Below are 23,410 nucleotides of genomic sequence, written 5' to 3' on the forward strand. Positions count from 1 at the left end.
ATGCTATAGATTTGATTAGAAAGATAATGGAAGCGAGACTGACCACACTGAGTTTGCTGAATTTGTTAGCACCATTGCACTTGCAATGCAACAAAAATAAACTGGGACCCTTACATTATTAATGATCACATATTCACACATATGCATTCTACAAAGCTAGGAGCCAAAGCCAGAACAATCTATATTCAAATTCCATTGTAGTAGCCTTTGAATAAAGCATAACTATACTGATGCAGAGACAAAGCTTGTGCTATGGCCAGACCACAACCGAATTTAATAATATTGTATCAGTATATCAGCTGCAAGTGTCTTTCCTTACTATGTAACCATGTCAATACAATTTAAATAGTGGCACAGAAAAATACTGACTTCTTAGATGATACAACACAATGCAAAACAAAAATGATAATGACTGTAGCGAGACGGTTACCATTGAAATTCTGCTGGATTCTGATGAGATTAGTTAGATCCTGACATCACAAGCCATTCACAAAGTTGTGGACGAATCAGCATGGTGTGAGAACCTACGCCCATTTGCACATTGTGGTTATTAATGTGTTCCTTTTATGCATATTTTTCTTTAAGATAGCAAGAATCATTAACCAACATGCTACATATAAAACTACATACATACACTGACTGCTTGTTAGCTTTTAAAGCTCTACAGAATGCGGATGTATTTCCTCTTGGGCACGTCCCTGCTACAATCACATGCTTCATTGATCTGGTTGACATTAACCCGCAATAGACAATAATACAGTGATTCCTCTATTCAGGTGCCAAGTATTTGTTGAAGGAACCTGCCCTTTAGAAATAGACTTCCCCGACAGTTCTGTGTAAAAATGAATCACTCAGATGGATGGGTACGAATAACTTTAAGCTTTGAGAAAATTTAGACCTTGACGTGAACGGTGTGAGAATTAAAACCAAGGATTTCCTCATGTCAGACCCAATCAAATGTATTAAAAACAGACTGACCACTTTGTCATTGCCAAAGCATCTGTGTCTACGAACACATATGTATTCACAGGTTAAGTTTGTTTTCTGCACTGTGACTTATACCCACTGGTAATGTATCATTAATTTGTTGCTACCATGAAAGAAATCCCTGTTTATCGGTGACAGTCTTTGATCAATCTAGGTATTTTGTTGTGGACATATACACACCAGTTTACTATTATGTGTGGAATATTTGTCGCCAGAAGTCAATACAGGTTTTCTTTTATCACGTAGGGGTAAGACAAGCCATTATATACGGCAATATTTCATGACTGATTTAAACATTCATGCTGAAGTTCCAGTACAAAAATTGGGTTAACTGTAGCATCACAATGAAATATCCACCCAAAACCCAAAGCCCCTGAATGTGCCATACAGTCATTTTAAAACTCAACGTGAAAAGACACATATATTTATACACACAGTGGTGTGAAAATGTGTTGCCCCCCTTCATGATTTCCTATTGTTTTGCATGTTTGTCAGACCTAAATGTTTCATAAACGATTTTAAATATAAGACAAAAATAACACAGGTAAATACAAAATGCAACTTTTTAAATGGGTTCAAGTCCAGCTCAGGCCTTTCGGGATGGAGTTTGCATGTACTCCCTGTGTCTGTGGGTACGCTGGTTTCCTCCCACCTCCAAAGATACTCGTTAGGATAATTGGTGATTCTAAACTGACCCTAGGAGTGAGTGGTTGTTTGTCTCTGTGATGGCCCTGCGATAGACCTGTCCAGGGTGTACCCTGCTTCGCCTGATGACAGCTGGGACAGGCTCCAGCAACCCCTGTGACCCTAGTGAGGATAAGTGGTAGTAGAAGATGAGATGAGATGATATTGGTTCTTAAAACGCCTTACTACAGTTGAACATTGGCACGTACTAGTAAGTAGATAAATGTGCAATGTCATTTTTTTATGAAATATATTTAACTGTTGGTATGATGTTCTCATGTGGCAAAACTAAGACGAGCCTTTATGTTCTTTTTACTCAACAGTGGTTTTGATCTTGGAACGCTGCCATGCAGTCCATTTTTCCTTAGACTCTTTTTTATGGTGGAGTCATGAACACTGACCTTAACTGAGCCAAGTGAGGCCTGCAGTTCTTTGGATGTTGTTGTGGGCTCTTGTGACTTCTTGGATGAGTCGTTGCTGTGCCCTTGGGTTAATTTTAGTCGGTGGCCACTCATCTAAAGGTTCACCACTATTCCATGTTTCTTTCTCATTTTTCCTGAATTTCTTTGGATCTCACCAGCTTTTTAGAATCTTTTGGCCTTCTTCACTTTGTCAGGCAGGTAACCAGGAAGGGGCCCAACACTTTTCCATACACACACACACACACACACACACACACACACACACACAGACACAGACACGCCTTGCTATTAAAAGGTTGGACCCCTTTTGCCTTCACAACTGCCTTAATTCTTCGTTGCGTACTTTCAAAAAGGTGTTGGAAACATTGTTCCGAGATTTCGGTCCATATTGACATGATAGCATCACACAGCTGCTGCAGATTTGTTGGCTGCACATCTATGATGAGAATCTCCCGTCAGTATCCCAAAGGTGTTCTATTGGACTGAGATCTGGTGACTGTGGAGGCCATTGGAGTACAGTGAACTCACTGTCATGTTCAAGAAACCAGTTTGAGATGATATGAGCTTTGTGACATGGTGCATTATCTGCTGGAAGTAGCCATCAGAGGGCTGAAGGGCTGATATCGAGAAAACCCGGGCTGACAGACAGTACAGGGGCACTAATCATGGCAGCACAAGAACAGGCTCTGAGTACAAGAGCCAAAGAGGCCAAGATCTACCAGAGCAGATCAGACCCAAGGTGCAAACTGTGCATATATAGGTATACTTACTAAAAACTAATAATAATAATATCTGCTCGTATCTCCTACATGTACCTCATGAATACAATGTAAATGTGAAGCCATGTTGCGGGTAGTTAAACAAAACCTAATTTTCCATTGCCTCCACCAGCTATGTGCTCAATTAGCTGGCCAGGTAGCAGACAGTGAAACTGCTTGCTCTGCTGCTGTTTGATACGCCACGTTTCTTAATGTGGCGTTACCATAACTGTTCATATCAAGATGCTGTCCTTATAAGACCTGCTGAAAAACACATGCGTGCATACACACACTCACTCACACAAAGGACATGACTCATACACCCACCACCAGACACACTGCTGCTTTTCAGCCCACTTTCAATTAGAGTTGAATAGTGACTCAGTCCTGCCAGCACAGCAATGCACCCGAACAATGTCCTCTAGTGAACATCCTTGTGTGCTTATGCATTACTGCTAACTCTACAGGGTGCAACATTTCACGAGAAGATGTTTTCCATAGAAACCCGCCCCAATTCGCTCAGTACATTGAACCGAAGAGTCTCCTTTAATTGGAATATGCACACCTAGCTAAAGTACAAACTTACAAAGGTACAGGTGGGGTCTATCCGTATCTTCCAAAAAGACAGTACAGTATAAAAAAGACCTCTGCAAATAGTTTCTGTAAAAATAATAGTAATTATATTGTAGAATTTAAAGTAGGATTGTTGCATTAGACTGCATGAGTTGTAGTCACTTTAATGTGATTCTTCTTGGTGCAACTCCTATTGGAGTTTATCTTTATTCATGATAGCCTCCTTCTGCCTCAGTTGTTCAATTGAACACTAGTTGTTTGTTTGTTTTTTCATCTTTTTGGTTAGCTCCAATACAATGGATAGCTGTAATATGTAAAAATGTTTTGTACTTTAAAATGTTTAGTTTTCTATAGTTTCTCTTGTCTTACCTTATTCTGTTCTTTGTGTTTTCCAATTGAGACTATACGGTAGTTGACCCCAAATCCCAAAGCTCTGTGTCTGACGGTAGGGATGGTGTTCTTGGGATCATAGTCAGCTTTTCTCTTCTTCCAAACACAGTCGGGCTGATAAAGAGCTCAATCTGGTCTCATCTGACCACACCACGATCTCTCTGTCCTTCTCTGAGTCATTCAGATCATTATTGGCAAACTTTAGATGGGCCTGTACACGTTACCAGTGGTTTGATTGGTGACTGTGGTCCCTTGCACCACAAGTGCTCAAACTGTCACACCAATGCGCTTGCTGATGCACTTGTAAGCACATTCTAGTCTTGTGCCAGTATAAAATCTTAGTTCAAGGTAAGTCTCATATCAACCAGCTGAGAAAGGCTGCAGAGAACCAAACTCTGTGTGTCTTAATTTCTCCATGACAAAATAATATTGACAGACTCATCTTCAATGGTGTGTCCCTTTCCCTTGTGAAAATGTACAATCACAAAGAATAATGTATTAACCACCTCCACTTATCACTTTTTGTTCAACTCCTGCACAAGCGTCTTTTAGCCTTTGTAATTTTGATGACAGACTGCTCAGTTCGTCCTGTGAACTACTAAGAGCTTTATCCTCTCACGTCATTAAGAAGTGATTTAGAAGGTAATAATCATGTGAGTGAATGAGACAGACAAGGAGGGAGACAAAGAGACAAAAATGACAGAAGAGTGGTAGAAAGATGGGCAAATCTTTCAGCTGTAGCATAATACCAATTAATCGTCTTGGGAACTAGCTTAAATTATCAAGTGTAGTAACAGACAGGCAGACAAAAAAGTCGAGAGTTACTTTTATCTGTACCTTGATAAAACCTCCTTTGCATTATGTGGCTCTCATTGTGCCCTCACAATGGGTTTCCAGTTTAGTATGGGACAAACAAGATCAGTAGGGCAGTGATATAGTTTGCTACTTTTGCTAATATGTCAAAATAACATGTAATGGGTCCTGTTTGGTATTGCCTTTTGCAGCAATAAATCACCATCTATCTATAACAGGGCACAGGTCCTTGTCAAGCACTATGACGCATTTAAGATCTCTAATACAGTAGCAGTTAACTTTGTTTCTTGTTTTTGCAACTGTTAGGCTTATACAGCAGAATAGTATCTATTCAACCACGACGGCTAAGGACATCCTTTTCACGGTCCAATAGACCTGCCACAGTGAAAACGTTTAACTTCTCATAAAATTTTCTATTCCCCAACTTTAAGGGGTCTACTGAACAAGCCAGCTATGCAAAACATTGTCTATATTTAAGGCTGTTAACCTACATCAAAAAAAAAAGAAAAAAAAGAAAAAGTCTTCATCTTTGACTGAGCATCACACTGAGAACATGGGTAATCATTTTAAATAAACAGGAAAAGCACAGACATGGTTTCCACTGATCTTAAAAACTTATCTGATAGCAGAGTTTCACTACTGATAACACCTTATCTTTGTATGAAGTCAAAAGGCAGACATACCCGAAGCAATTTTCTCAGAAAAAATCAGCAGATTATAGCTACCTTGGGGGATCACTTGCCAGTTCATAAGGTACTCAAATTGGTGAATGAATTCTAAAACAACAGTCCTGCACTATCCCAGCTTCATGGAGGTTCTGGTATTCAAAATTAGTTTCAAATAACAGAGAGCTGATGATTCAAGGGTGTTTTCACTTCAGAGACTGTGGTTTGTGGTACTAATGAATTGTACTGTTTTGTACCAACGCATGTTTCTGTCTGACACCCCCATTATAGTCAGTGGGCCAGGCTAAACAACGTAACACGTTTAGTGTTTAATTCAACCTGGTTCGACGCACTACAATCTAAATCCTCCAAAAATGATCATACACTTGAATGACCATCTGTCTTATGCTACTTCAACATAAAATTCAACAAACTGAATATTGCATTAAGGGGAATATACTGAGAGCAGAACTGTTATGTTACAATATACTTGTTTTCACTAGTGTACCTAATGTTTTGGTAAATGGGTGTATACTGTAGTGCTACATGAGAGGTAGTAGTACTAGGTCTAAAAGTCATAAGCCTTGATGACCACCTTACACACCTTACACATGCAAAATTAAAAGCTCTACATAAAGATATATAAAATATATATACATTATCTTTATAATATATAAATCACTCCATTCAGTACAGCCAACTCCAATTTATTTTAAAATAGTCAGCTCATGGAACCAGATTAGAAGGAACGAATTCCAGCGGGGATAAACAGTCCCGTCGAGGCCAGAGCGCTTTAAATAGAGAAACAGACCAACACAGCTAACAAGTTCACATTAATCCAAAGAAAGTCGGGACTTATTTGCTTCTCTATCATCTCTACGGAGCTAAATGCAGAATTGAACTCGATAGCACAAGTTTATTCACTAAGATATTTTCTATTTTTCGGCGTTAAGCTAAGCTAACGTTCTTTTCAAAAAAAAGGGGGTCAGTGTATGGACGTAACCTAGACAACACATTCTGTCTGAACCACCCCGCTGGTCATTTAGTGTGTTTTTATGTTGTTTAACTTAGTGTGCACTCTTATCAGCTGACCGGGGGAAAGTTCCCCTTGAAAAAAAAAAAATATAAAGTTTTACATTTTTGTCATCGACTTACCCGTTCGACTCTTTGCAAAGTGTCCGACTCACTGAAATACCCTCACGTTTTGCCTTGGGGAAGAAATTAGCGACCGCAACTGCAACGCCAGATAGCGGATAACATTTTTCTCGCGGATGAAAAGCAGCAGCAGCAGCAGCAGAAATCTCACAGCCATCCCCAGTGAAGCCAAAGAGGAGGAAGCGTGTATATTCCGGTGCTGCCTTTCAAAATAAATGCATAAACAGATGTTTGAATGTGTCATGTTTTATTTCTGAGGCTATGAACATTGTATTTACGGTCCCTTTCTTACTAGCAATAGTTAACTTGATGTTGATGAAACCTCCGCAAGACCATCATGTGACCACCGAGAAACTACGGACTGCCCAGTGTGTTTAATGTAAATGCCCTTAAACCACTTACTAAGCAGCCCATGTCACTCACACTCTGACATGCACTAAATTAAAAAGAAGAAAGAAAAAAACTATTGCATCTAACTTGTAATACGAAAAAGTCAATAAGTCATTACACGGGTTCCGGTCCAGTGAACCGAAAAGAACAGGTGTGATCCTAAAAATCACCTACTACGACCAGGAAGCGAATTTTGTTCTGAACATATATTATTGTGGAGGCGGCGATGTGGCATTCATTAAAACAGACAGGCTGCTGTCTTGCAAGGTCCCGTAGGAACCAGAAGGTGGCAACCACTTGCCATTAAGATCAGAGCCGTATATCAGAGACAGACTGACCGACAAGGGCAGTGGTTCCGAACTTAAAGCTCTGCATATTGAACACGTAGGGTGACACACGCAATACTAGTTGAAAACTGGTGACTGGTCAAACAGGTGAAAACTGATGCTGAGCTCAGATCAGACAAGTTTTGGCGCACCCCCTGTGATCTCTGTCGCCCCCCTTGGTGAGGTACGGACCCCTAGTTGGTTTCTCCCTATTATGTGAGGTAAATGTTAATTTCTCTCTTTGATGTTTGTAAAGATTTTATATTAGAAAAGTAAAGTCAACATTAATGTATTCCTTGATCTCAAAAGACCCAGGACCGCATTGTAAATGAATGAAGTTTGAAGTTAACCAAGCCTTATGCTAGCCTTATGCTAGCTAGTTATCTAGACATAAAGGCTTAAAAAAATAGCTGGTACCGTCATATATACTGTGAAACTCATGTGTGTATGTAATTTATGTCCATGAAGATAGACAAATTTAATTGACACATAACTTCGCCTCCGTTACTATTAAGTTATTATGGCTAGCATGCTAATGTTGATAATGATGATGATAATACTAAACAATGGTAAGACTAGTTTAATTTTCTAAGTAATTTCAAACTCATGAACACAACAGACTGAGGGGAAGGTAAACACAGCTGCACGACTGATGAGGTGATTGGGCTACAAAGCATTTTACAGCTCATTTAAGATGTTTAAAGTAAGTAGACCCTGGGATAAGTGAGTTAAGTGAAGGCCTTTTACATATCAACAGATGTTGGTAATGACATTTATAGGCCCGTTAATGGTGAATATGAGCGATTTATTTCAACATAGCACATCCGCTCCAGTGTTACACTGTAGAATCTTCCCTCCAATGTATCTAACATGGCGCCCATGATTTGAGTTGGCCAGACTCCCTCTAATATACGGCTCTGATTAAGATAGTCTGCTTGTTAGCAAATACTAAGACATCAGATTTGTAAAACGCAAAATATATCAAGACCAATTTAAGTACAATGAAAAATTTAAATATAAAGGAAATTACATTTTCATGGGGAATGCGTTTCACTTACAGTGAATGGAGTCAGCAATATAAAGGCAACCTGGTAAAAGTACAAAAGCAGCTCTGTATATTACAGTGACTCTGAGGACTCTTGTGGTTTCTCTCTTGCATAAGAAGGTCTTAGTATTTCACTGTCAAACCTCTAAAGAGCCCCATAGTTTTAAGAGTGCTGGAGGGAAAACGTGTCTGATATATGACCTCTGTATGTCTGTGTGTCACTCATGTGGTTCATTATGTTGGGTTCCCTCATCTCGCAGCCAGAACCTCTGCCATATGAGGGCATGAGTAATATTAATATAGTAATACTCAATCCTCCTTGATGAGTCAGTGACTTGGTAGCATTGGGACTTGCTGTAAAGTCACAGCAGGCAGGGCTGAACCAAAGAGATCAGACTGATGGAAAGAGATAGAAGATGGAAGAAAGACAGGAAAAACAGGTGGTAGGTGTTTTGAGAAGTAGAATGGGTGAAGAGGAAGTTGAAGAGGAATGAGGACGAAAAATGTGAAATATGAAAAATTCTCTGCAGGTGAAGAGAAGAGATGGAGAAGGGAAGATGGGAAGAAGAGAAAAAAAGGATGCACAAAGGAGAGAGGGGTCTGGATAAGGATGAAAGGGTGGATAAGGGGATGAGGGAAGAGAAACATGTCAAAGAAGAGGAGGCACAGAGTAAGGGGGGAACACAAGACAGGGGCGGGAGAGGGAGTAGAGGAGATGAAGAGGAGGTGGGGTGGTGATGAGTCATCACCAGGCTATCAGCCCTGGTGGGCTGGGTTACTGCGTGGGTGGCAGTGTGACACATATGCAGAAACACACACAGAAAGAGGGTTGCTGGCCGTCATGGTGCTTAGATGTCTCCTCCTGCTGTGGAGGCGGGTGGAAGACAATACAGGGATGCCACTGAGACACACAGTTCACAGCCTTGTCCTCTGACACACAGTCATGCACATGACGATGATGGCTGGCCAAGAGGCCTCATTAAGGCACTGAAGGTGGATGCATGCTTAAGCTAGGGCAGAGGGATAAACAGTCAATACAGCTGCGGGAAAGAAAAAAGATAGAAAGAAGGAACACCAGAGCGGTATGCACTTTCCGCTTTGTCGCATCTCATTTTGCTTCATCATTCATACTTTATTAGGTGGCGCCTATGCAGTTGCGGCTGTGTAAAAGGAGAACAGACAGAAAAGGAAGACATGTAAAAAATATGGGTGTGACATTACATATTCAGCACGCTCCTCACAGAAAGCTTCATGGGCAGCAAAAGATTTCTCTCAACACATGTGTGACTGATCTGTTTAAGGCATTTGAGCCACAGTGCAAGGTTGTGTTAGCTTTCATTGAGGGTGTGTTTCACACAAGACAAGTATCCTGTCATTCAAACAACACGCCACAGGGAAATGGAAACTGTGCATGTACACATGGTTCATTTACAGTATGTTGTGCATGCTCATTGTCTAAACCTATGCAGGGAAGAACAGGAAGACATCTTCCAATAAATCACTTCCTCTGTGGCATACAAGCTCTCATCACTTTGCGTCTCTCTTTGGTGCTGAGTCGATCTCAGAGTTGCCATGCCAACAGATTGGGGGATTCCTAATTCTGATCTAGGACACTACGCACACATACATGCAAGTGCATAGATGCATGTAATAAAATTAATACATTATACACAGTTTAAAAAACAGTATGTCAGTATGTTGTATGTCATAGTGTTTCTCTGATCTTATCATGGCAGCAGTTTTAAAATCATTGGTTTTATGTGAGTCTGTGACATCAACAGAGTGTGAATGAGTACGGATCATCTCATTAATGAGGTCAGTGACTCTTTACACCTATTTTAGCAACAACATGCAAACCCGCAGGCTGCATCAGACACATATCCCTAAGAGAAGGAGGTAACACTGGTAAAACACACGCATTTACAGAAAAAAACACTCAGAACAGCCTTGAAATTTGAAAACCTTTGTAGGAATTTATATTTAATTTTTAAACTCTACATACATTCTTACATCTCTTAAACAGAGGAGCAGACAGTACATGTGAGTGTAAATCTGATTGTGTGTGTGTATGTGAGAGAGAGATAGAGAGGGATGCAGGTTGGGTTGGGAATTCCAGCTGCCTTCTGCACACCTGCATATTTATTATGTGCTTACAAAATGTGATGGGGACACATAATGAAGGAGAGAGGGACAACATAGCCAGGGAGATACAAACTGATGGGTATACATATCTGAGTGCATTAGCATAGTATAAATGAATAATATGTGCCTGTATGTGGGGTGCAGGGAGATCTGGGACGAGTAGTTATAAAGGGACAGTGTTATTTTTAAATACATATTTCAGAATTTGAACGACAACAGATGTGTGCTGTCATTTTAACAATATTTTATATTGAAAATATATTTTACGATGATACTTTGCATAGGTCCCAATCAGAAAACTTTGAACAGCCATTGATTACACTATATATTAGTTTACTGACCTGTAAAAATAAGTATTCTTTGAGCCCCTTGAGAGTACGTGTGTTTGTGAGTGCATATATGTATACATACTGTATGTGGTCATACATTATCAATGTAAGTGTGTGGTGAAGTATGTCTTTATGCATGAATGCATGCATACATGTGCCTGTTGGTGTGCCTGCATGTGCATTTGCATGTATAAGGTTGATGTATGTGATGTACTGTATATACACACACACTCAGAAATCAGAATCACATATACATACATGTAATTATGGATGTGTATCAGGCTTTCATGTATCCCTGCATTACTGTTTGAACACATGACTGTGTGTTTGTGTTAGTCACTGTCTTCTCTCTCATGGGACTCGGCCAGGGAGCTCTCATCAATATTCTCCAGGCTGTCTGCGTGCTGGATGCTCAGCTCAGAGAGAGGGATGCTGGGTAACGTAGTCTGTTCAGGGTAAAGCCAGGGCTTCAAGCCAGGGTTGTGTTTCTGCTTCCAGTCTGAATACTTCAAACAGGCTTTGTTGATCTTCTTCATGGCCTAAAAAAATGCACCAAAGGTAAATGACAAAGGAACAGCATTTTTTTTTTTTTTTTTTTTTACGTTAATAAGTAGAGTTGATGTCCAACTAATTTAGCAGACAAAATGAATTATGACAGTGCACTTGAACACTTTGGTAATATTCGTTCTTGGTCTATGGTCAGATAAGGCAGACTGGGCAGAACTCATCAGAGATTAAAAATACAGATACACAAGGCCAAAACTGAAGTCGAGATAAAAGGGAGGGAACCCTGTATAGAGTCACATGCACGAAGAAATTTACCCTTCACATGCCTGAACCAAATAATCAGGTATCGTCACACATTTCTCATATTGTCAAAGGTAAAATAACTACTATATGGAATAAGTCTTTCTGTAATTATTATGTTGTAGTCTGGATGGTTGCTATTTTCTGACATGATCATCACCAAGGGACTGTTCTGTCCCACGGCACTCTTCAACAAACAAATGCAATACGCTGCACATACAGAGACTGGATGAATGCACCGTCGCGTGTAGTTTTTGTTTATTACATGCATATTAGATCTATACATTTTCTCAACATGACAGGTGCATTGTGTCACCTAAAGGCACGACACATCAACACAATCAATGGACTTACACGTGGAGCAAGGAAGTGGGAAGACTTGTTGACAACCCACTTGGGTAATGAACCTACGAAGAGAGAGACATAGTGAACAGTGAGACGGATCAAAGTGGGAGAATGACAGAAAACTTGACTGAAAGAGGGGAAGACGAGGATGGGGAAGACATAAAAGGAGGATATAAAGTTTGCTTGCATGTCATTTCACCAGCTTCACTATGAGGCTTGGTAACTGGACATCACTGCATCCATGTGCCTGTTGCACACACAAATATGTATCTAACAACCACTACCAACAGGTAATTAAAGGGATATACACAATTAAAGGAGACTAAGAAAAATAATTAATGAACAGAAAAGGGGAAGGCAGGGAAAAAAGAGAGAGAGAGAGAGAGGTGTGACAGTATAATAGCCCGTCCTTCATATGGTTACTATGGTAATTCCTTTTGACATAAAGGCAGGGAATGAATAATTCATAGCACTCTGAGCATGCAGAGAACCTAGATGAGGACACCAGTGTGCTTTTGCCTTTTCTGGGAGTGTGTTTGTTACCTCGTGGATCTACTTGGGCCATGTACGTGAGGATACAGCAATTAGGTCCCTGGCTCTGGACCATGTACCCAGTCTGAATGGAAACAGCACGCACCATGTCCTTTTTAGGAGGGTATTTCTACGAAGACAACAGACACACAAAATCAACAGAAACAAAAGCAAAAATGGAAAATAAACTCTTTTTTTTAAAAAACAAACAAACAAAAAAAAAAAACAGGTTGCAGGTTAGCACTGTGTTAGTGCTAAAGATACTTAAATTAACATTCCTAACTTTCACACACTGCTCCTTCTCTGATATTAGCTAGGAGGGACAGTATACAATAAAGATCATAATCAACTGGTGTAAAAGGTGTCCAGTGGAGACACTCATTTGTTTTCATTATGATATTGCTATATAAGCTCATCTTTATGAGTAAACTACTATGACTAAGCAATTGCCCTTGTGGATCATTTAAGTCTGTCTAAGTCTCGGTCTTAATCCAATCAACACTACCCTGATAACACAGCACTGAAGGCCCACTGCTTCACTGCTGACTCCTTGGACTACATATCTAAGATCATTATTCACACTAAGTACCAAGCAGCACTGGTTAGCCTTCATTAATTGGAACAGGCACACTGCAGAGAGCTTAAGACACATGACAGTAGTCAGCTCAGAAGTTATATCAAAGAAAAACTTCCGGTAAATCTTTTATCTTTTCATCTGACTCATATCTTTGGCAAATGCACTTTTCGGCCAAAAGGCAACACTGTAGGAATTTCTGCTGACAGTACAACGATAGCTTTCGTGAATCATCTGCAAGTTTCTGAGAAACCATATGGCATGTTCTAACCTAATGTTTTTTTTTAAAGGGGACTTCAGTAAAATGTCAGTACTGACATTGATACTGAACTCACACATGGTGGTTCTTTGAACTAAATGTTTGTATGCTAAACTTTGCAATTTAGAACCAACTACGAAAAGTGTAGTCATTGGGAGCATAAGCATCGTAAGTATTAAAATATTGAGTCATAGAAAACAAGCTCTTTCAGTTTGAACTCCAATAACTTGCAATAGGCATTTTAGACAATAATGAATGAATTAGACAGGCTATATGTAGACATGGCAGTGCTCTGAGCTGAACTTCAGCATGCTAACAGGAGCACACTGACAATGCTTTTCTTGTCTTGTGCACTGTCCTTGACAATATACTGCTGTAACACAGACATTTCCCCACTGTGGGATAAATTAAAATGATTATCTTATTCACCATCTTATCATGTTTGCATCCTAACATGGTGCTAATTAGCACCAGTTCCACAAAGTTCAGCATAGGTCACTGTGATCATCGTTAGTGTGAGTATTTGGTTGTAGTCAAAAAAACAAAAAAACAAAAACAAAACACAACTGGGAAGGACAACTCTGGGAATCACGTGGGTGCTTGGTCATGATCTGATCACCATAGATACCTGTGTCAAATTTTAACCCATTCATCCATTTAGCAGCTGTTGAAAGATTTCAGCTCGGATCAAACCACCCAACAGTCAGAGGGACCAGGACTGCTATCTTTGAAGCCATGCTGCCACTGTGACTGAAACACTATCCAGTTGATCAGCTAATAAGTAGTCGTTAGAATCCATTAGCAGACATTAGCTGATGCCCTTATATAAGCATACATAAACATTCTCAGGCAGACAAGTTGCACAATGGAATGTTTTTCAATGGAGGCTAAAAAAGGCTAAAAAGCTTTGTGTAGTGATGGCTGAAAATCAGTTCTTATTAATCATGTGAAAGATGAATAATGAATGGAAGACACCATATAAGTGGACTGACTCCTGGTGGTGGATACACAAGCTCACCACTCCCCTAAGTATCCCCCTAAACTGTCCTCCACAAGTCAGGCTCTCATGTTCTGCTGATTATCAGAGTGACCTTGTCCAACACACATGCAAACACACACTCGTATACTGCACACTCACACACAGAGTCTGCACTCACACACATTATTACGTTCGTAACCACTAATTGATGCAGGAATGCGGAAGGCGAGGCGGAAGTCAACAGCTAACAGTCACATGAGAGACCTTATCCTTTTGTAAACATTATATCAGTGAGCAAACAAGAGAATGAGAACCAGAGAGGGAGAAGGAGAGAGTAAAAGGAGTGCAAGAGGCAGACAAAAGCAGGAAAGACAGAAAAGATAAGGAGAATGAGAGCGGTACGGCTGAAACATCTTTGCAATTCGACTGTAAAGAAAATATCATCAGAACTAATCTGATAGCTTATGTACCAATTTTTGTAGGGAACAATCCTACATTGCTCAGTTTAAACTTCTCTCTTGTGAGGATTTTCTGTTGCACTTCAGAAAAGCCTGTTTGTATATCTGTCCCTTTTTCGACATATTATGAACAAGACAATTAAGTAAACAAGTATGAGCCAATTAATCAATACAAACATCTTTCGGTTGTTGTAGCTATGACTAAAGTTGTTGAGTAGAACCTTTTACTTGAAATAGCACTTTCTTCTTTGAGTGGTCTAATGGTTTGTTTTTCTGATGTTTAGCATTCAAATTTACTCAAGTTCTTAAAATGCTTGGAAGCCACAAAGAAAACACAATATGTTCAGCTGAATCTGATTTACTGTCCCAGACTGTGAGGCACTGCTGGCACACAGAACATCTCCCACTCTGTAGGTAAAAACAACATCAAGTGCATGACGTATCGTAGTACTCTCTCTTTGGAAAGGCACCAAACTGTCCATACTTCCTGGATGGAGTGACTCAGTTCAAGATGAGAATTTTAAATGATATACTGAAGTATAAGAACTTATCAAACGGCACAATACCCTTCAGCTTGTTAAACTTCACCAGTGTTCATTTCAACTCGTCTGCTTCACAGTGGTGCCTTTGCATTCACCTTTGAACACACATGAAGGTTAGCAAAGGATGACTGAGTAGGGCCGTAGCTGAGCATGTCTATTAGTTTGCGTGTACTCACGCTATGTTTGACAGAGTAGTTCATGATGATGTAGTCTTTTCCTATTGGCAGCCAGGAGCGAAGTGTGACGACGTCACGGTTCCGAAGAGGCTTTGGACACTTCCCTTTTAGCGACAAACAAAAAATTAGTGAACTAAATATTACAGAACAATGTGCACTTTATATTGTGAGTGTTTCCCCTTAACATAGTATGCAACATACATGAGTAGTAGCCAACATCTGCATTGACGGTAAGTTTCCCGATATCAAAGGTGTCAATGACGTTTGTGTCCCATTTCCGTCTGTATTCAATGTCATGGAGAACGTCATACATGGTCTCAGCTGACACGTCCTTACACACCATCTGACACTGAAAGACAAGTAGAAAAAAAAATTAGGTGATAAAGCTAGAAGTGAAGTGCTCCATGATAGCTAAAGTAGAAAGAGTTAAATAAACATTCATTGGGTTCAGTATTAAATGCAAGCTACAATGTAGGAAAATCTATTCATTTTTAATGAAGTTGTATCCCATGAATTCAAAATGAAGTACCGTGCCAGTGTTGAGAAGATCTACAGGGTTTAGCTGTATTCATGCTGACAAAGGCCAGCATGAAACAAAAACACCAACCAACCCAACAAAGACACATTTCAACATTGATGCCTAATCTGATATGAAAATATGAAGTAAGAGGATATGTGTGGACGTAAGCATTGAGGGACTCTGTAAAGCCAGATACTGCATGTGACGTGTGGATGATGAGACATCAGATGGTTGGAGAGTGTCACGGAGCAGAGAGAGAGAGAGAGAGAGAGAGAGAGAGACAAAGAGCAAGCAACAGAAAATTAGGAGAAAGGCCACTGACCACAGATGAGTCATTACTAGACCTGAGCACTTAAATGGAAAACAACACATGCAGTTAAGAACATACGTCAAATGGTCTGTAAGAGTGAAGCAGTGGCAGCGTATCTGTCTTTAAGCCAACATTCAATTTTAAATGTTAAAATCTATTTCAAATATGGTAATACTAAAGAAGGTGCTGTTTATGCATCCCTGCTGCCAGCTGTTGATTTGTACCACAGCTTATTAATGGCACCACAGAGACTCCTGCCTATATGTGGAGAAGATGGCACTAAACCTCAGGTAGAGAGAGGCCTGCAGCCCCAGAGTAAAGTTGTTACTACAGCTACAATTGTCAGGGGGAATTAGCCTTACTATAACAAGGATAAAGACAAGGAAGAGTCTTGTCAAGACATAAGAGAGGACAGCGCAATCAAGAAGGAGACTGGGGACAAAAAGGAACATAAAGGGTGAAAAACGGCAAGAGAAGAAGAGCAAATGAAAAAGAAATGGACTGAGGAGGTTCTGTCCCAGATGATCTCAACTCCCAATACAATTCAGTCAAGATGGTTCAAAGCTTAATCTACTCTTCCCATGGTCCCTGATGACTTCATTTGAGAAAACTGTCACTCTGCATCCAGCAGCAAACCTGTCTAAATAGGAGGTCACCTCTCAATCTTTAATAATAACTAATGAGAAATAGTAACCTGTTAGTATAGTTTAGGTTGGGTTCCACGGCACCGAGTTCCACGGCACCTATTGAGTACCAGTGCTAAATATGCCCATTTAAAAGCATAAAACCATTGACTGTGTATAATGATGGATGACGTAACATGTCCTCAAAACTGAAGCCCACTCGCAGGTAATCCTGAACTCACTTTGGCCAATGAGGGCGAGTGGAGGTGCATTGTCCATATTTCTATACAGGTTAAGAGTATAACATTTAACATGTTAATCATCTTCATTTAGTGTGTTACCATGCCAACATTTAGATTAAGGCCAACACATTGACTAAATGAGGAACAATGTGGAGAAGCCAGGGGATCATGCATGTTTTTATTCGGAATTAACTGAAGCAGTCAGTGATGGCAGATGATTCTAAAAAGACTATTTGGGATCCCAATTGGATATGTTCAGCAATGTGAGGGTGTGCACAGGATCAGAATCAAATCCACACTTGTTGCACCTTTCTGTTTAAACCAGTTTTAACAACAGAATGCAGCCCTTTGTCACAAACACAGTCACAATGTGAAACAAATGAAAACTTCTAAACTGAAATGACAGCTGAACTTTCAGCAAGGACAAGAAAATGCAGGATGAAAGCTGAGAAAAACAAAAGTAACAGAACAGACAAAACATAAATACGTGCCTGTGGTGTAAGTATGTCAGTGTTATCTTCATCATTATCCTAATTAAGGAAATAAAGGTGGCCATTTATTTGTCTAGACAAATATGTAGACTGATATGTGATATACAAAGTAATATTTGAAAATATCCTGTTAGACTCACACAGGGGAGAAAGAGGCAGAAAACAGAGATATGACCGCAGACAGGGCAAATCATGTATGAGCCGAATTAGTCTAGATGTAACATATGTGGTCACAGTTTTGAGCAAGGTGTGAAAACAGCCAAACCATGCACCAAACTGCATGAGATACCAGTTAATTATCCTTAACTGGTTGCAACACTATCACAGTTTTGAACCTTCAGAGATGCATTAAAGCCCTGATGATGTTTGCAAGTTTATAAAATGAAAGAGAAACAGACAAACACAGGCAATGTTCACACAGAAAGAAGCTGAGAAAGCCAGGATCTTCTTACTGTGAGACATGACAGTGCTGAACACTGTGACACTGCCATGATGACTGCAGATTAATGAACTGAAACACTGAACACCTGTTTAAGTCTCGCAAACATTTTCTCACAGTACATGAAAAGTTACTCCATCAACATCTTATATTATTTTAAAGAAGCTATATATTTTAACGGAACAATTTGAAGAACGACCTCCTGCTCTGCCTATACTAATGTAATGCTTATTAAACTCAAAGGCTAAACTGCCATTTCTTGAATGACCACTTGAGACTGGCTCACAAAGTGGATTGATATCACGACTGTAAATAAATATGGACACGGCACCACCAGCCGTTTTGTGCATAATTCTGACTGCTGCTTTGAGTGACAGGCGGGTAACCTCACAGGTTGCTAGCCGTAACATTACCTGTTAACCTCAGCTATATCCATGCTCCACTTCTCTGCCCACTTTTCAATTAGAGTCAAACACTGCCATGATGGAGCCACTACACCGAGCTCCAAAACAGACACTGACATCATGGGGTGTGTGTCCATCTTTATATACAGAGTAGTTAATACCTAATGACTTTGGGTGTGTTAAGAAACAGTTTTGTGAGATGTAGAATGGATATATGTAGCAGGGATGCATAACAACGGTAGTGAAGGACACACTGTAGGAAACTACAATTTTATCTCTGCATTAGAGACATAAAGAAAAAACATAACCTGCTTCCGATATATCATACAGTACTCTATATTTTCAATATGTCTACCATCATTCAAGGTACATTTGTATGGACCTTTTCAGACAGACATCATAATTTCTTCTTAGCACAGAACCATCTTCCTTGACCCTTTCTAGTAACCGTGGTAACCTGCTATATTGCTTCTGAATTTATTCGTTGGATATTTATGCCAACCCACTGTCCAGCACTGGCATACCAAGCTACTTACGCAGAGTTTGCATGCAATTTATGTACTACTGATTCCCTGCACACTGAAAGAAATCTCAATATTGTCCTAGAAATAGGATGTTGTTGTGGAATGCATCAATCACAGTGATATGATACGAAACCCAAAATGATGCGATTTTCCAACTAAGTGTATATCGACTGCACTAAGCCCTTGTTTGAGGGGTTTAGAAGAAATACAGATACTGGAGAACATATGATATTTACAAAAATATATCATAAGCAGTACACCAGTGTCGGTATTGTCTCTTACTCGAAATGTGTGTGTGTGACAGACTGGCAAAGAACTTGTAGGTCAGAAAAGACAAGATTGAATAATACATGTGTCAGGCAACCTGAAATAGGAGTAGGAGAAAGAAGGAAAGTTAAATGAAAAGGCGTAAGAAGAGAACTGCAGGGAGGAACGGACATTTGACACAGAATGAAGACGTACAGCTAGATAAGTACACGTGTGTGTAATTCTATTACATGCTAATTCAGTAAACTCAACAGAAGCAAGGAGACGGGGGTGAACTCGAGTTCAAACAGATAAAACAGAGACGGATGGAGACAAACAAACAATAGGTGTGTGTGGTTTTGCGTCTTTTTTGTTTTTCTCATGCCTGTCCACACAGCACCCTCAGTCCACTTGGACTACCCAATGACCTCTGACCCCGGCACATCCAACCCACACCACCCACTTTTCATCCTCTCCCTCATCCCGTCTCACCCACTTGTGTTCTCTCCCTCCCACTGTCTTCACTCCGTCCCTCGCTCCCCTCTCCCAACCTGTCAGCTCCCATCATGTGCTCCTCTGGGTGTGCTGAAACATGATTGCGGAAGACAATTATAAGGGGGTGGGGGGGTGATGATTCAGAGCCGGGCTTCCCTCTGTGTCAGCATGGAGGAAGGGAAGCTTAGGTGTGTGATTGTCTGTTGTTACTGCCTGTGTGCGTTGGTGTGCAAGATACACGTGCCGACTAATGCAAAAAACAAAGCCGCCTACATATTCACACACATACAGTACATGTGGATTGTTTTTCTGAAAGATGATGCTAATTATGTTATAGCTGTGGCATAAAAGTCATTATTGATGAATACGGCAGAGACAATAATTACCATGATAATAAGCCTCATGATAATTTGTTCACTAATGATAATTATGATTGTTAGCCGGTTCTCTTGCACACTGATTTGCATATGTATTCATATTTCTTTACCGTTTTTAATTTTGTATGAATAAGAGAAACACAACCAGCTAGAGAGGTTTTAAAAAAAACATGCATCCCTGTTAACCTACATCAAGAGATGCGTGAAGATTGTGCCAACGGTGCTCACAAGTACCAGGGATGTCACCATTTGCACACAGTGAATTTGACATGGCTGAAAGACAATGTTCAATGCAAAGTCCTCCTTCTGTTACTGTTCTATTTACATAAAAGTAAAGTGGCAGTTACGGACAGAAGCTCCACCCAAGCTTAATATGATTGTGTGTGTGTGTGTGTGTGTGTGTGTGTGTGTGTGTGTGTGTGTGTGTGTGTGTGTGCGCGTGCGCGTTTGTGTGTGTGTGGGAGTGTGTGTGGGTGTGTGCAGTCTACAGCTGGCATGAGGAAATGCACCTGTCCTGTATGAAAAAGCCTGTATAACTAGATCCCTACCCTCTCACACGCAAACACACAAACACAGACACATCATACACTTCTTCTTCATCACACACAGGACGTACCCTGAGGAATCACATAGGTAAGACAGGACAACGTATACAATTTTGAGTGGTCCTTCAACAAGACACCGGCACACACAGGTAAAAAGACTGAAAGAGGGGGCAGGGAAAAGCCCTCTGCACATGAAGATAACACCCCTGTGCACACAGACACACACCCATGCGCACACATCACTTTATTTAACAGAGTAAACACCTGGCGGCGCACACACGCTCTCCAGACCCGGATCCACAAGCAGAAAAGCACACAGAGGAGAATGAGTTTCATTTTTTTTAACCTATATATGGGACAACAGGAACAGGAATCCCATAGCAGCTGACACTAAACAGGTTTTATCTGATCAGTATGTGATCTGTGAATGGAGCAGTCTTCACAAAACTGTTGGCTGTGAAGCTAATCTGTCTTAAGGTGAAACTGACAACACTACAAGAGGTTTTGGGCCGGTTAAGCACTAAATTAACAGTCAGTCAGGTTCCTTGGCAACATCTGAGGCTGTAAGAGGAAATGATAGTGTGTACTGGCAAAAAAAAAGGTGCCAGCGTAACTCTGAAGCAGACATCTTCTTTTTAAATGTCCTAATCGATTCTTAAGTTTTGTTCCCATCATTTTACAAGTTACAGGTTCTTTTACAAGAGCTTTTACTTACAGCATTTTTCCACCTGCTGTGCTTTGCCTGGTGTTTGACTCAACTCTAATCTGACCGAGGGGTTCAATTTTAGCTCATTAAAAACTCTGAAAAACAACACAAATGATCAGTTAATCCAGTCATTAACCCCATATACTGTTGGGTGAGTTTAGAATACTGTAAAACTGAGTTTCACTGTGTGTTGCACTATCTCAGCGTGTGCTCGCTCATTTCCCTGTGTGTTAAATGGATAACAAACTGAATGCAAATTTAATTCAACAGTAGCAAACACGATAAGCTGACACATTACACTGCATGATACACTTCTGTGTAGAGAAAATAGTTTCACTGGCAAAGGGATGGTGGGTCTCCAGAGTATTAAACCTGCCTCCTGAGATTTCCCCCAGCTCTCACTTCTCTATAGTAAGGGGAATTTCAGACAGCATCAATTCACATCATCCAGCCATTACACACACACGTCTAAAAGAGGATGCGTTCTAGTTGCAGAAAAAACTTACCTGCTCACAGAGGGATGATATAAAGTATGCTTTGCATTTTGAAATCTGCTTTTAATGGGGTTCTAGAAGCCTCTGCAACTACAAAGGGGCCATGCAGCAAAAAGTGAGTGGTTCAAGCAAGTCAGCAGTTTAAATCATACGGGAATTTAGAAAAACACACTTCCCTGCCAACTAAATAATACTTTATTTCTCCCCATCCCCAGCTGTTTTTCTGCTGTTGCCAGATGATTATGTCCGCAGACTTTCTCTTATTCCAGATGAAGCTTTATGCTCAATAGGAAGATGGTGTAGTGAGCACAAAGCACGAAGTTTATTGTATTTATTTAAAGCTATATTGCATACCTGAGGTTATTATAAATTCTCACCTTAATTTTGTGCACGGACTTCCCTTCCTCGAGAGCCTGGATCCATACCGTGATGCCCGATTTGCTGTAGGTCATGTTCCACCCCTCTTCGCACAGACACTCCGCCTTGAAGCTGGCGAACGCCCGGTCGTCCGGGATGGTTACAGTCTGTGATCCAGACATGTTACCGTGAGGACGGGAGACGAGACTCCTGGTGAGCTCAGAGAAGCCAAGACTTGAACCGATATCCCCTCCTCTTCTCCGGGAATAACTTCTTCGTCTAATTCAATTTCCTCCTTGCAGCGAGCTTTTGTAGCTGCGTCTTGTGATGATCTGTGCGCGTGTGCGTGCGTGTGCGCTTTCAGGGAGGTCCAATAACCGCAATCCACCCTGCACAAACTAATGAAACAGAGGTGCAGAGCGCAGCCGCGCACAGGTGAGTGCGCACGCAAATAATACGAAGACAAAAAAACGAGATGGATGAATGAAACGTACCTTTCATCCGATCTTGGTGGGTGAATAAGTTTCTGTCCGCTCCAGCAGTCCTCAGAAACAGCCGCTCCTCAGGCAAACCATATGGTTCTGTGTTTCCGCTTACCACCCTGCGTTTCTACCCGTTCCTCTCTGTCTCCACCTTCTATGTCTCTCACTCTGCTTTTCCTCCTCCTTCTCTCTCAGCTGAGCTCTTTCTGTGGGCTTATAATAATTTGCGGAAGATCTCCATCGCTGCGTCGCCGCTGTGGCAGGTGGTGGAGATGCGGCGAGGAATAAGAGGAAGGGGAGGAGGGACAGAGGAGGAGAAATCAGGCTGCACCGGCACTGGTAGACGACGCAGCGCCAGCTACACTGGAAGCGCCTCCCCGTGCTGCCTTTAGGTGCTCCTCGTAACGTTTGCAAGCTTCGTTAAAACAAGCATTTCGGATGTTTTCATGCGCACATCCACAGGATACTTATAAAACAGCTTGCATAACCGTTTCGTTTCTTTATTTGAAAACACAGTGTGAGTAAAACTTTCAACATTGCACTTCCTATCGTTGAAATACGCGGTGGTTTACATGCTTAGGCTATTTGTTGATCAATCCCTTTAAGACTAAATAGCAAAACTACAGTACACGTATACTTGCAGCTGGAGAAACCGTTTGTTGTGAAGGTCAAACAGTGAATCTCCAACAATTTTATTACAAAATTTCTAAAGAGCTGCGTAAACAATGCAGACGTCATGGGACTTGTACACTCTCCATTAACACTGTAAACTGTATTTCAAGCTCATCTTTATACACGATGCAAT

The 23,410-nt window shown here is 40.7% G+C and overlaps 2 protein-coding genes across 3 annotated transcripts in view; both read right to left on the reverse strand.

Moving 5' to 3' along the window:
* LOC125013318 (arf-GAP with Rho-GAP domain, ANK repeat and PH domain-containing protein 1-like) overlaps positions 1 to 6,616 on the reverse strand; it is a 49,256-nt gene extending 42,640 nt beyond the window's left edge. For both annotated transcript variants that reach the window (XM_047593883.1, XM_047593882.1), the window contains exon 1: positions 6,448 to 6,616. The gene's annotated coding sequence lies outside the window, so the exon portion shown is untranslated. The remainder of the gene's footprint in view (positions 1 to 6,447) is intronic.
* A 3,539-nt stretch (positions 6,617 to 10,155) lies between these two features.
* On the reverse strand, positions 10,156 to 22,925 carry stard10 (StAR-related lipid transfer (START) domain containing 10). Its single transcript, XM_047594915.1, has 7 exons — positions 22,618 to 22,925; positions 22,144 to 22,521; positions 15,552 to 15,699; positions 15,351 to 15,454; positions 12,375 to 12,492; positions 11,841 to 11,893; positions 10,156 to 11,218 (listed from the first exon to the last, which is right to left on the reverse strand). Exons 2-7 carry the CDS (start codon positions 22,303 to 22,305, stop codon positions 11,012 to 11,014), a joined length of 792 nt encoding a protein of 263 aa, XP_047450871.1. The 5' UTR covers positions 22,306 to 22,521; positions 22,618 to 22,925; the 3' UTR covers positions 10,156 to 11,011.
* Positions 22,926 to 23,410: the final 485 nt, after the last annotated feature.

The sequence above is a fragment of the Mugil cephalus genome, chromosome 9 (assembly GCF_022458985.1).
Source record: "Mugil cephalus isolate CIBA_MC_2020 chromosome 9, CIBA_Mcephalus_1.1, whole genome shotgun sequence".
Taxonomy (NCBI): domain Eukaryota; kingdom Metazoa; phylum Chordata; class Actinopteri; order Mugiliformes; family Mugilidae; genus Mugil; species Mugil cephalus.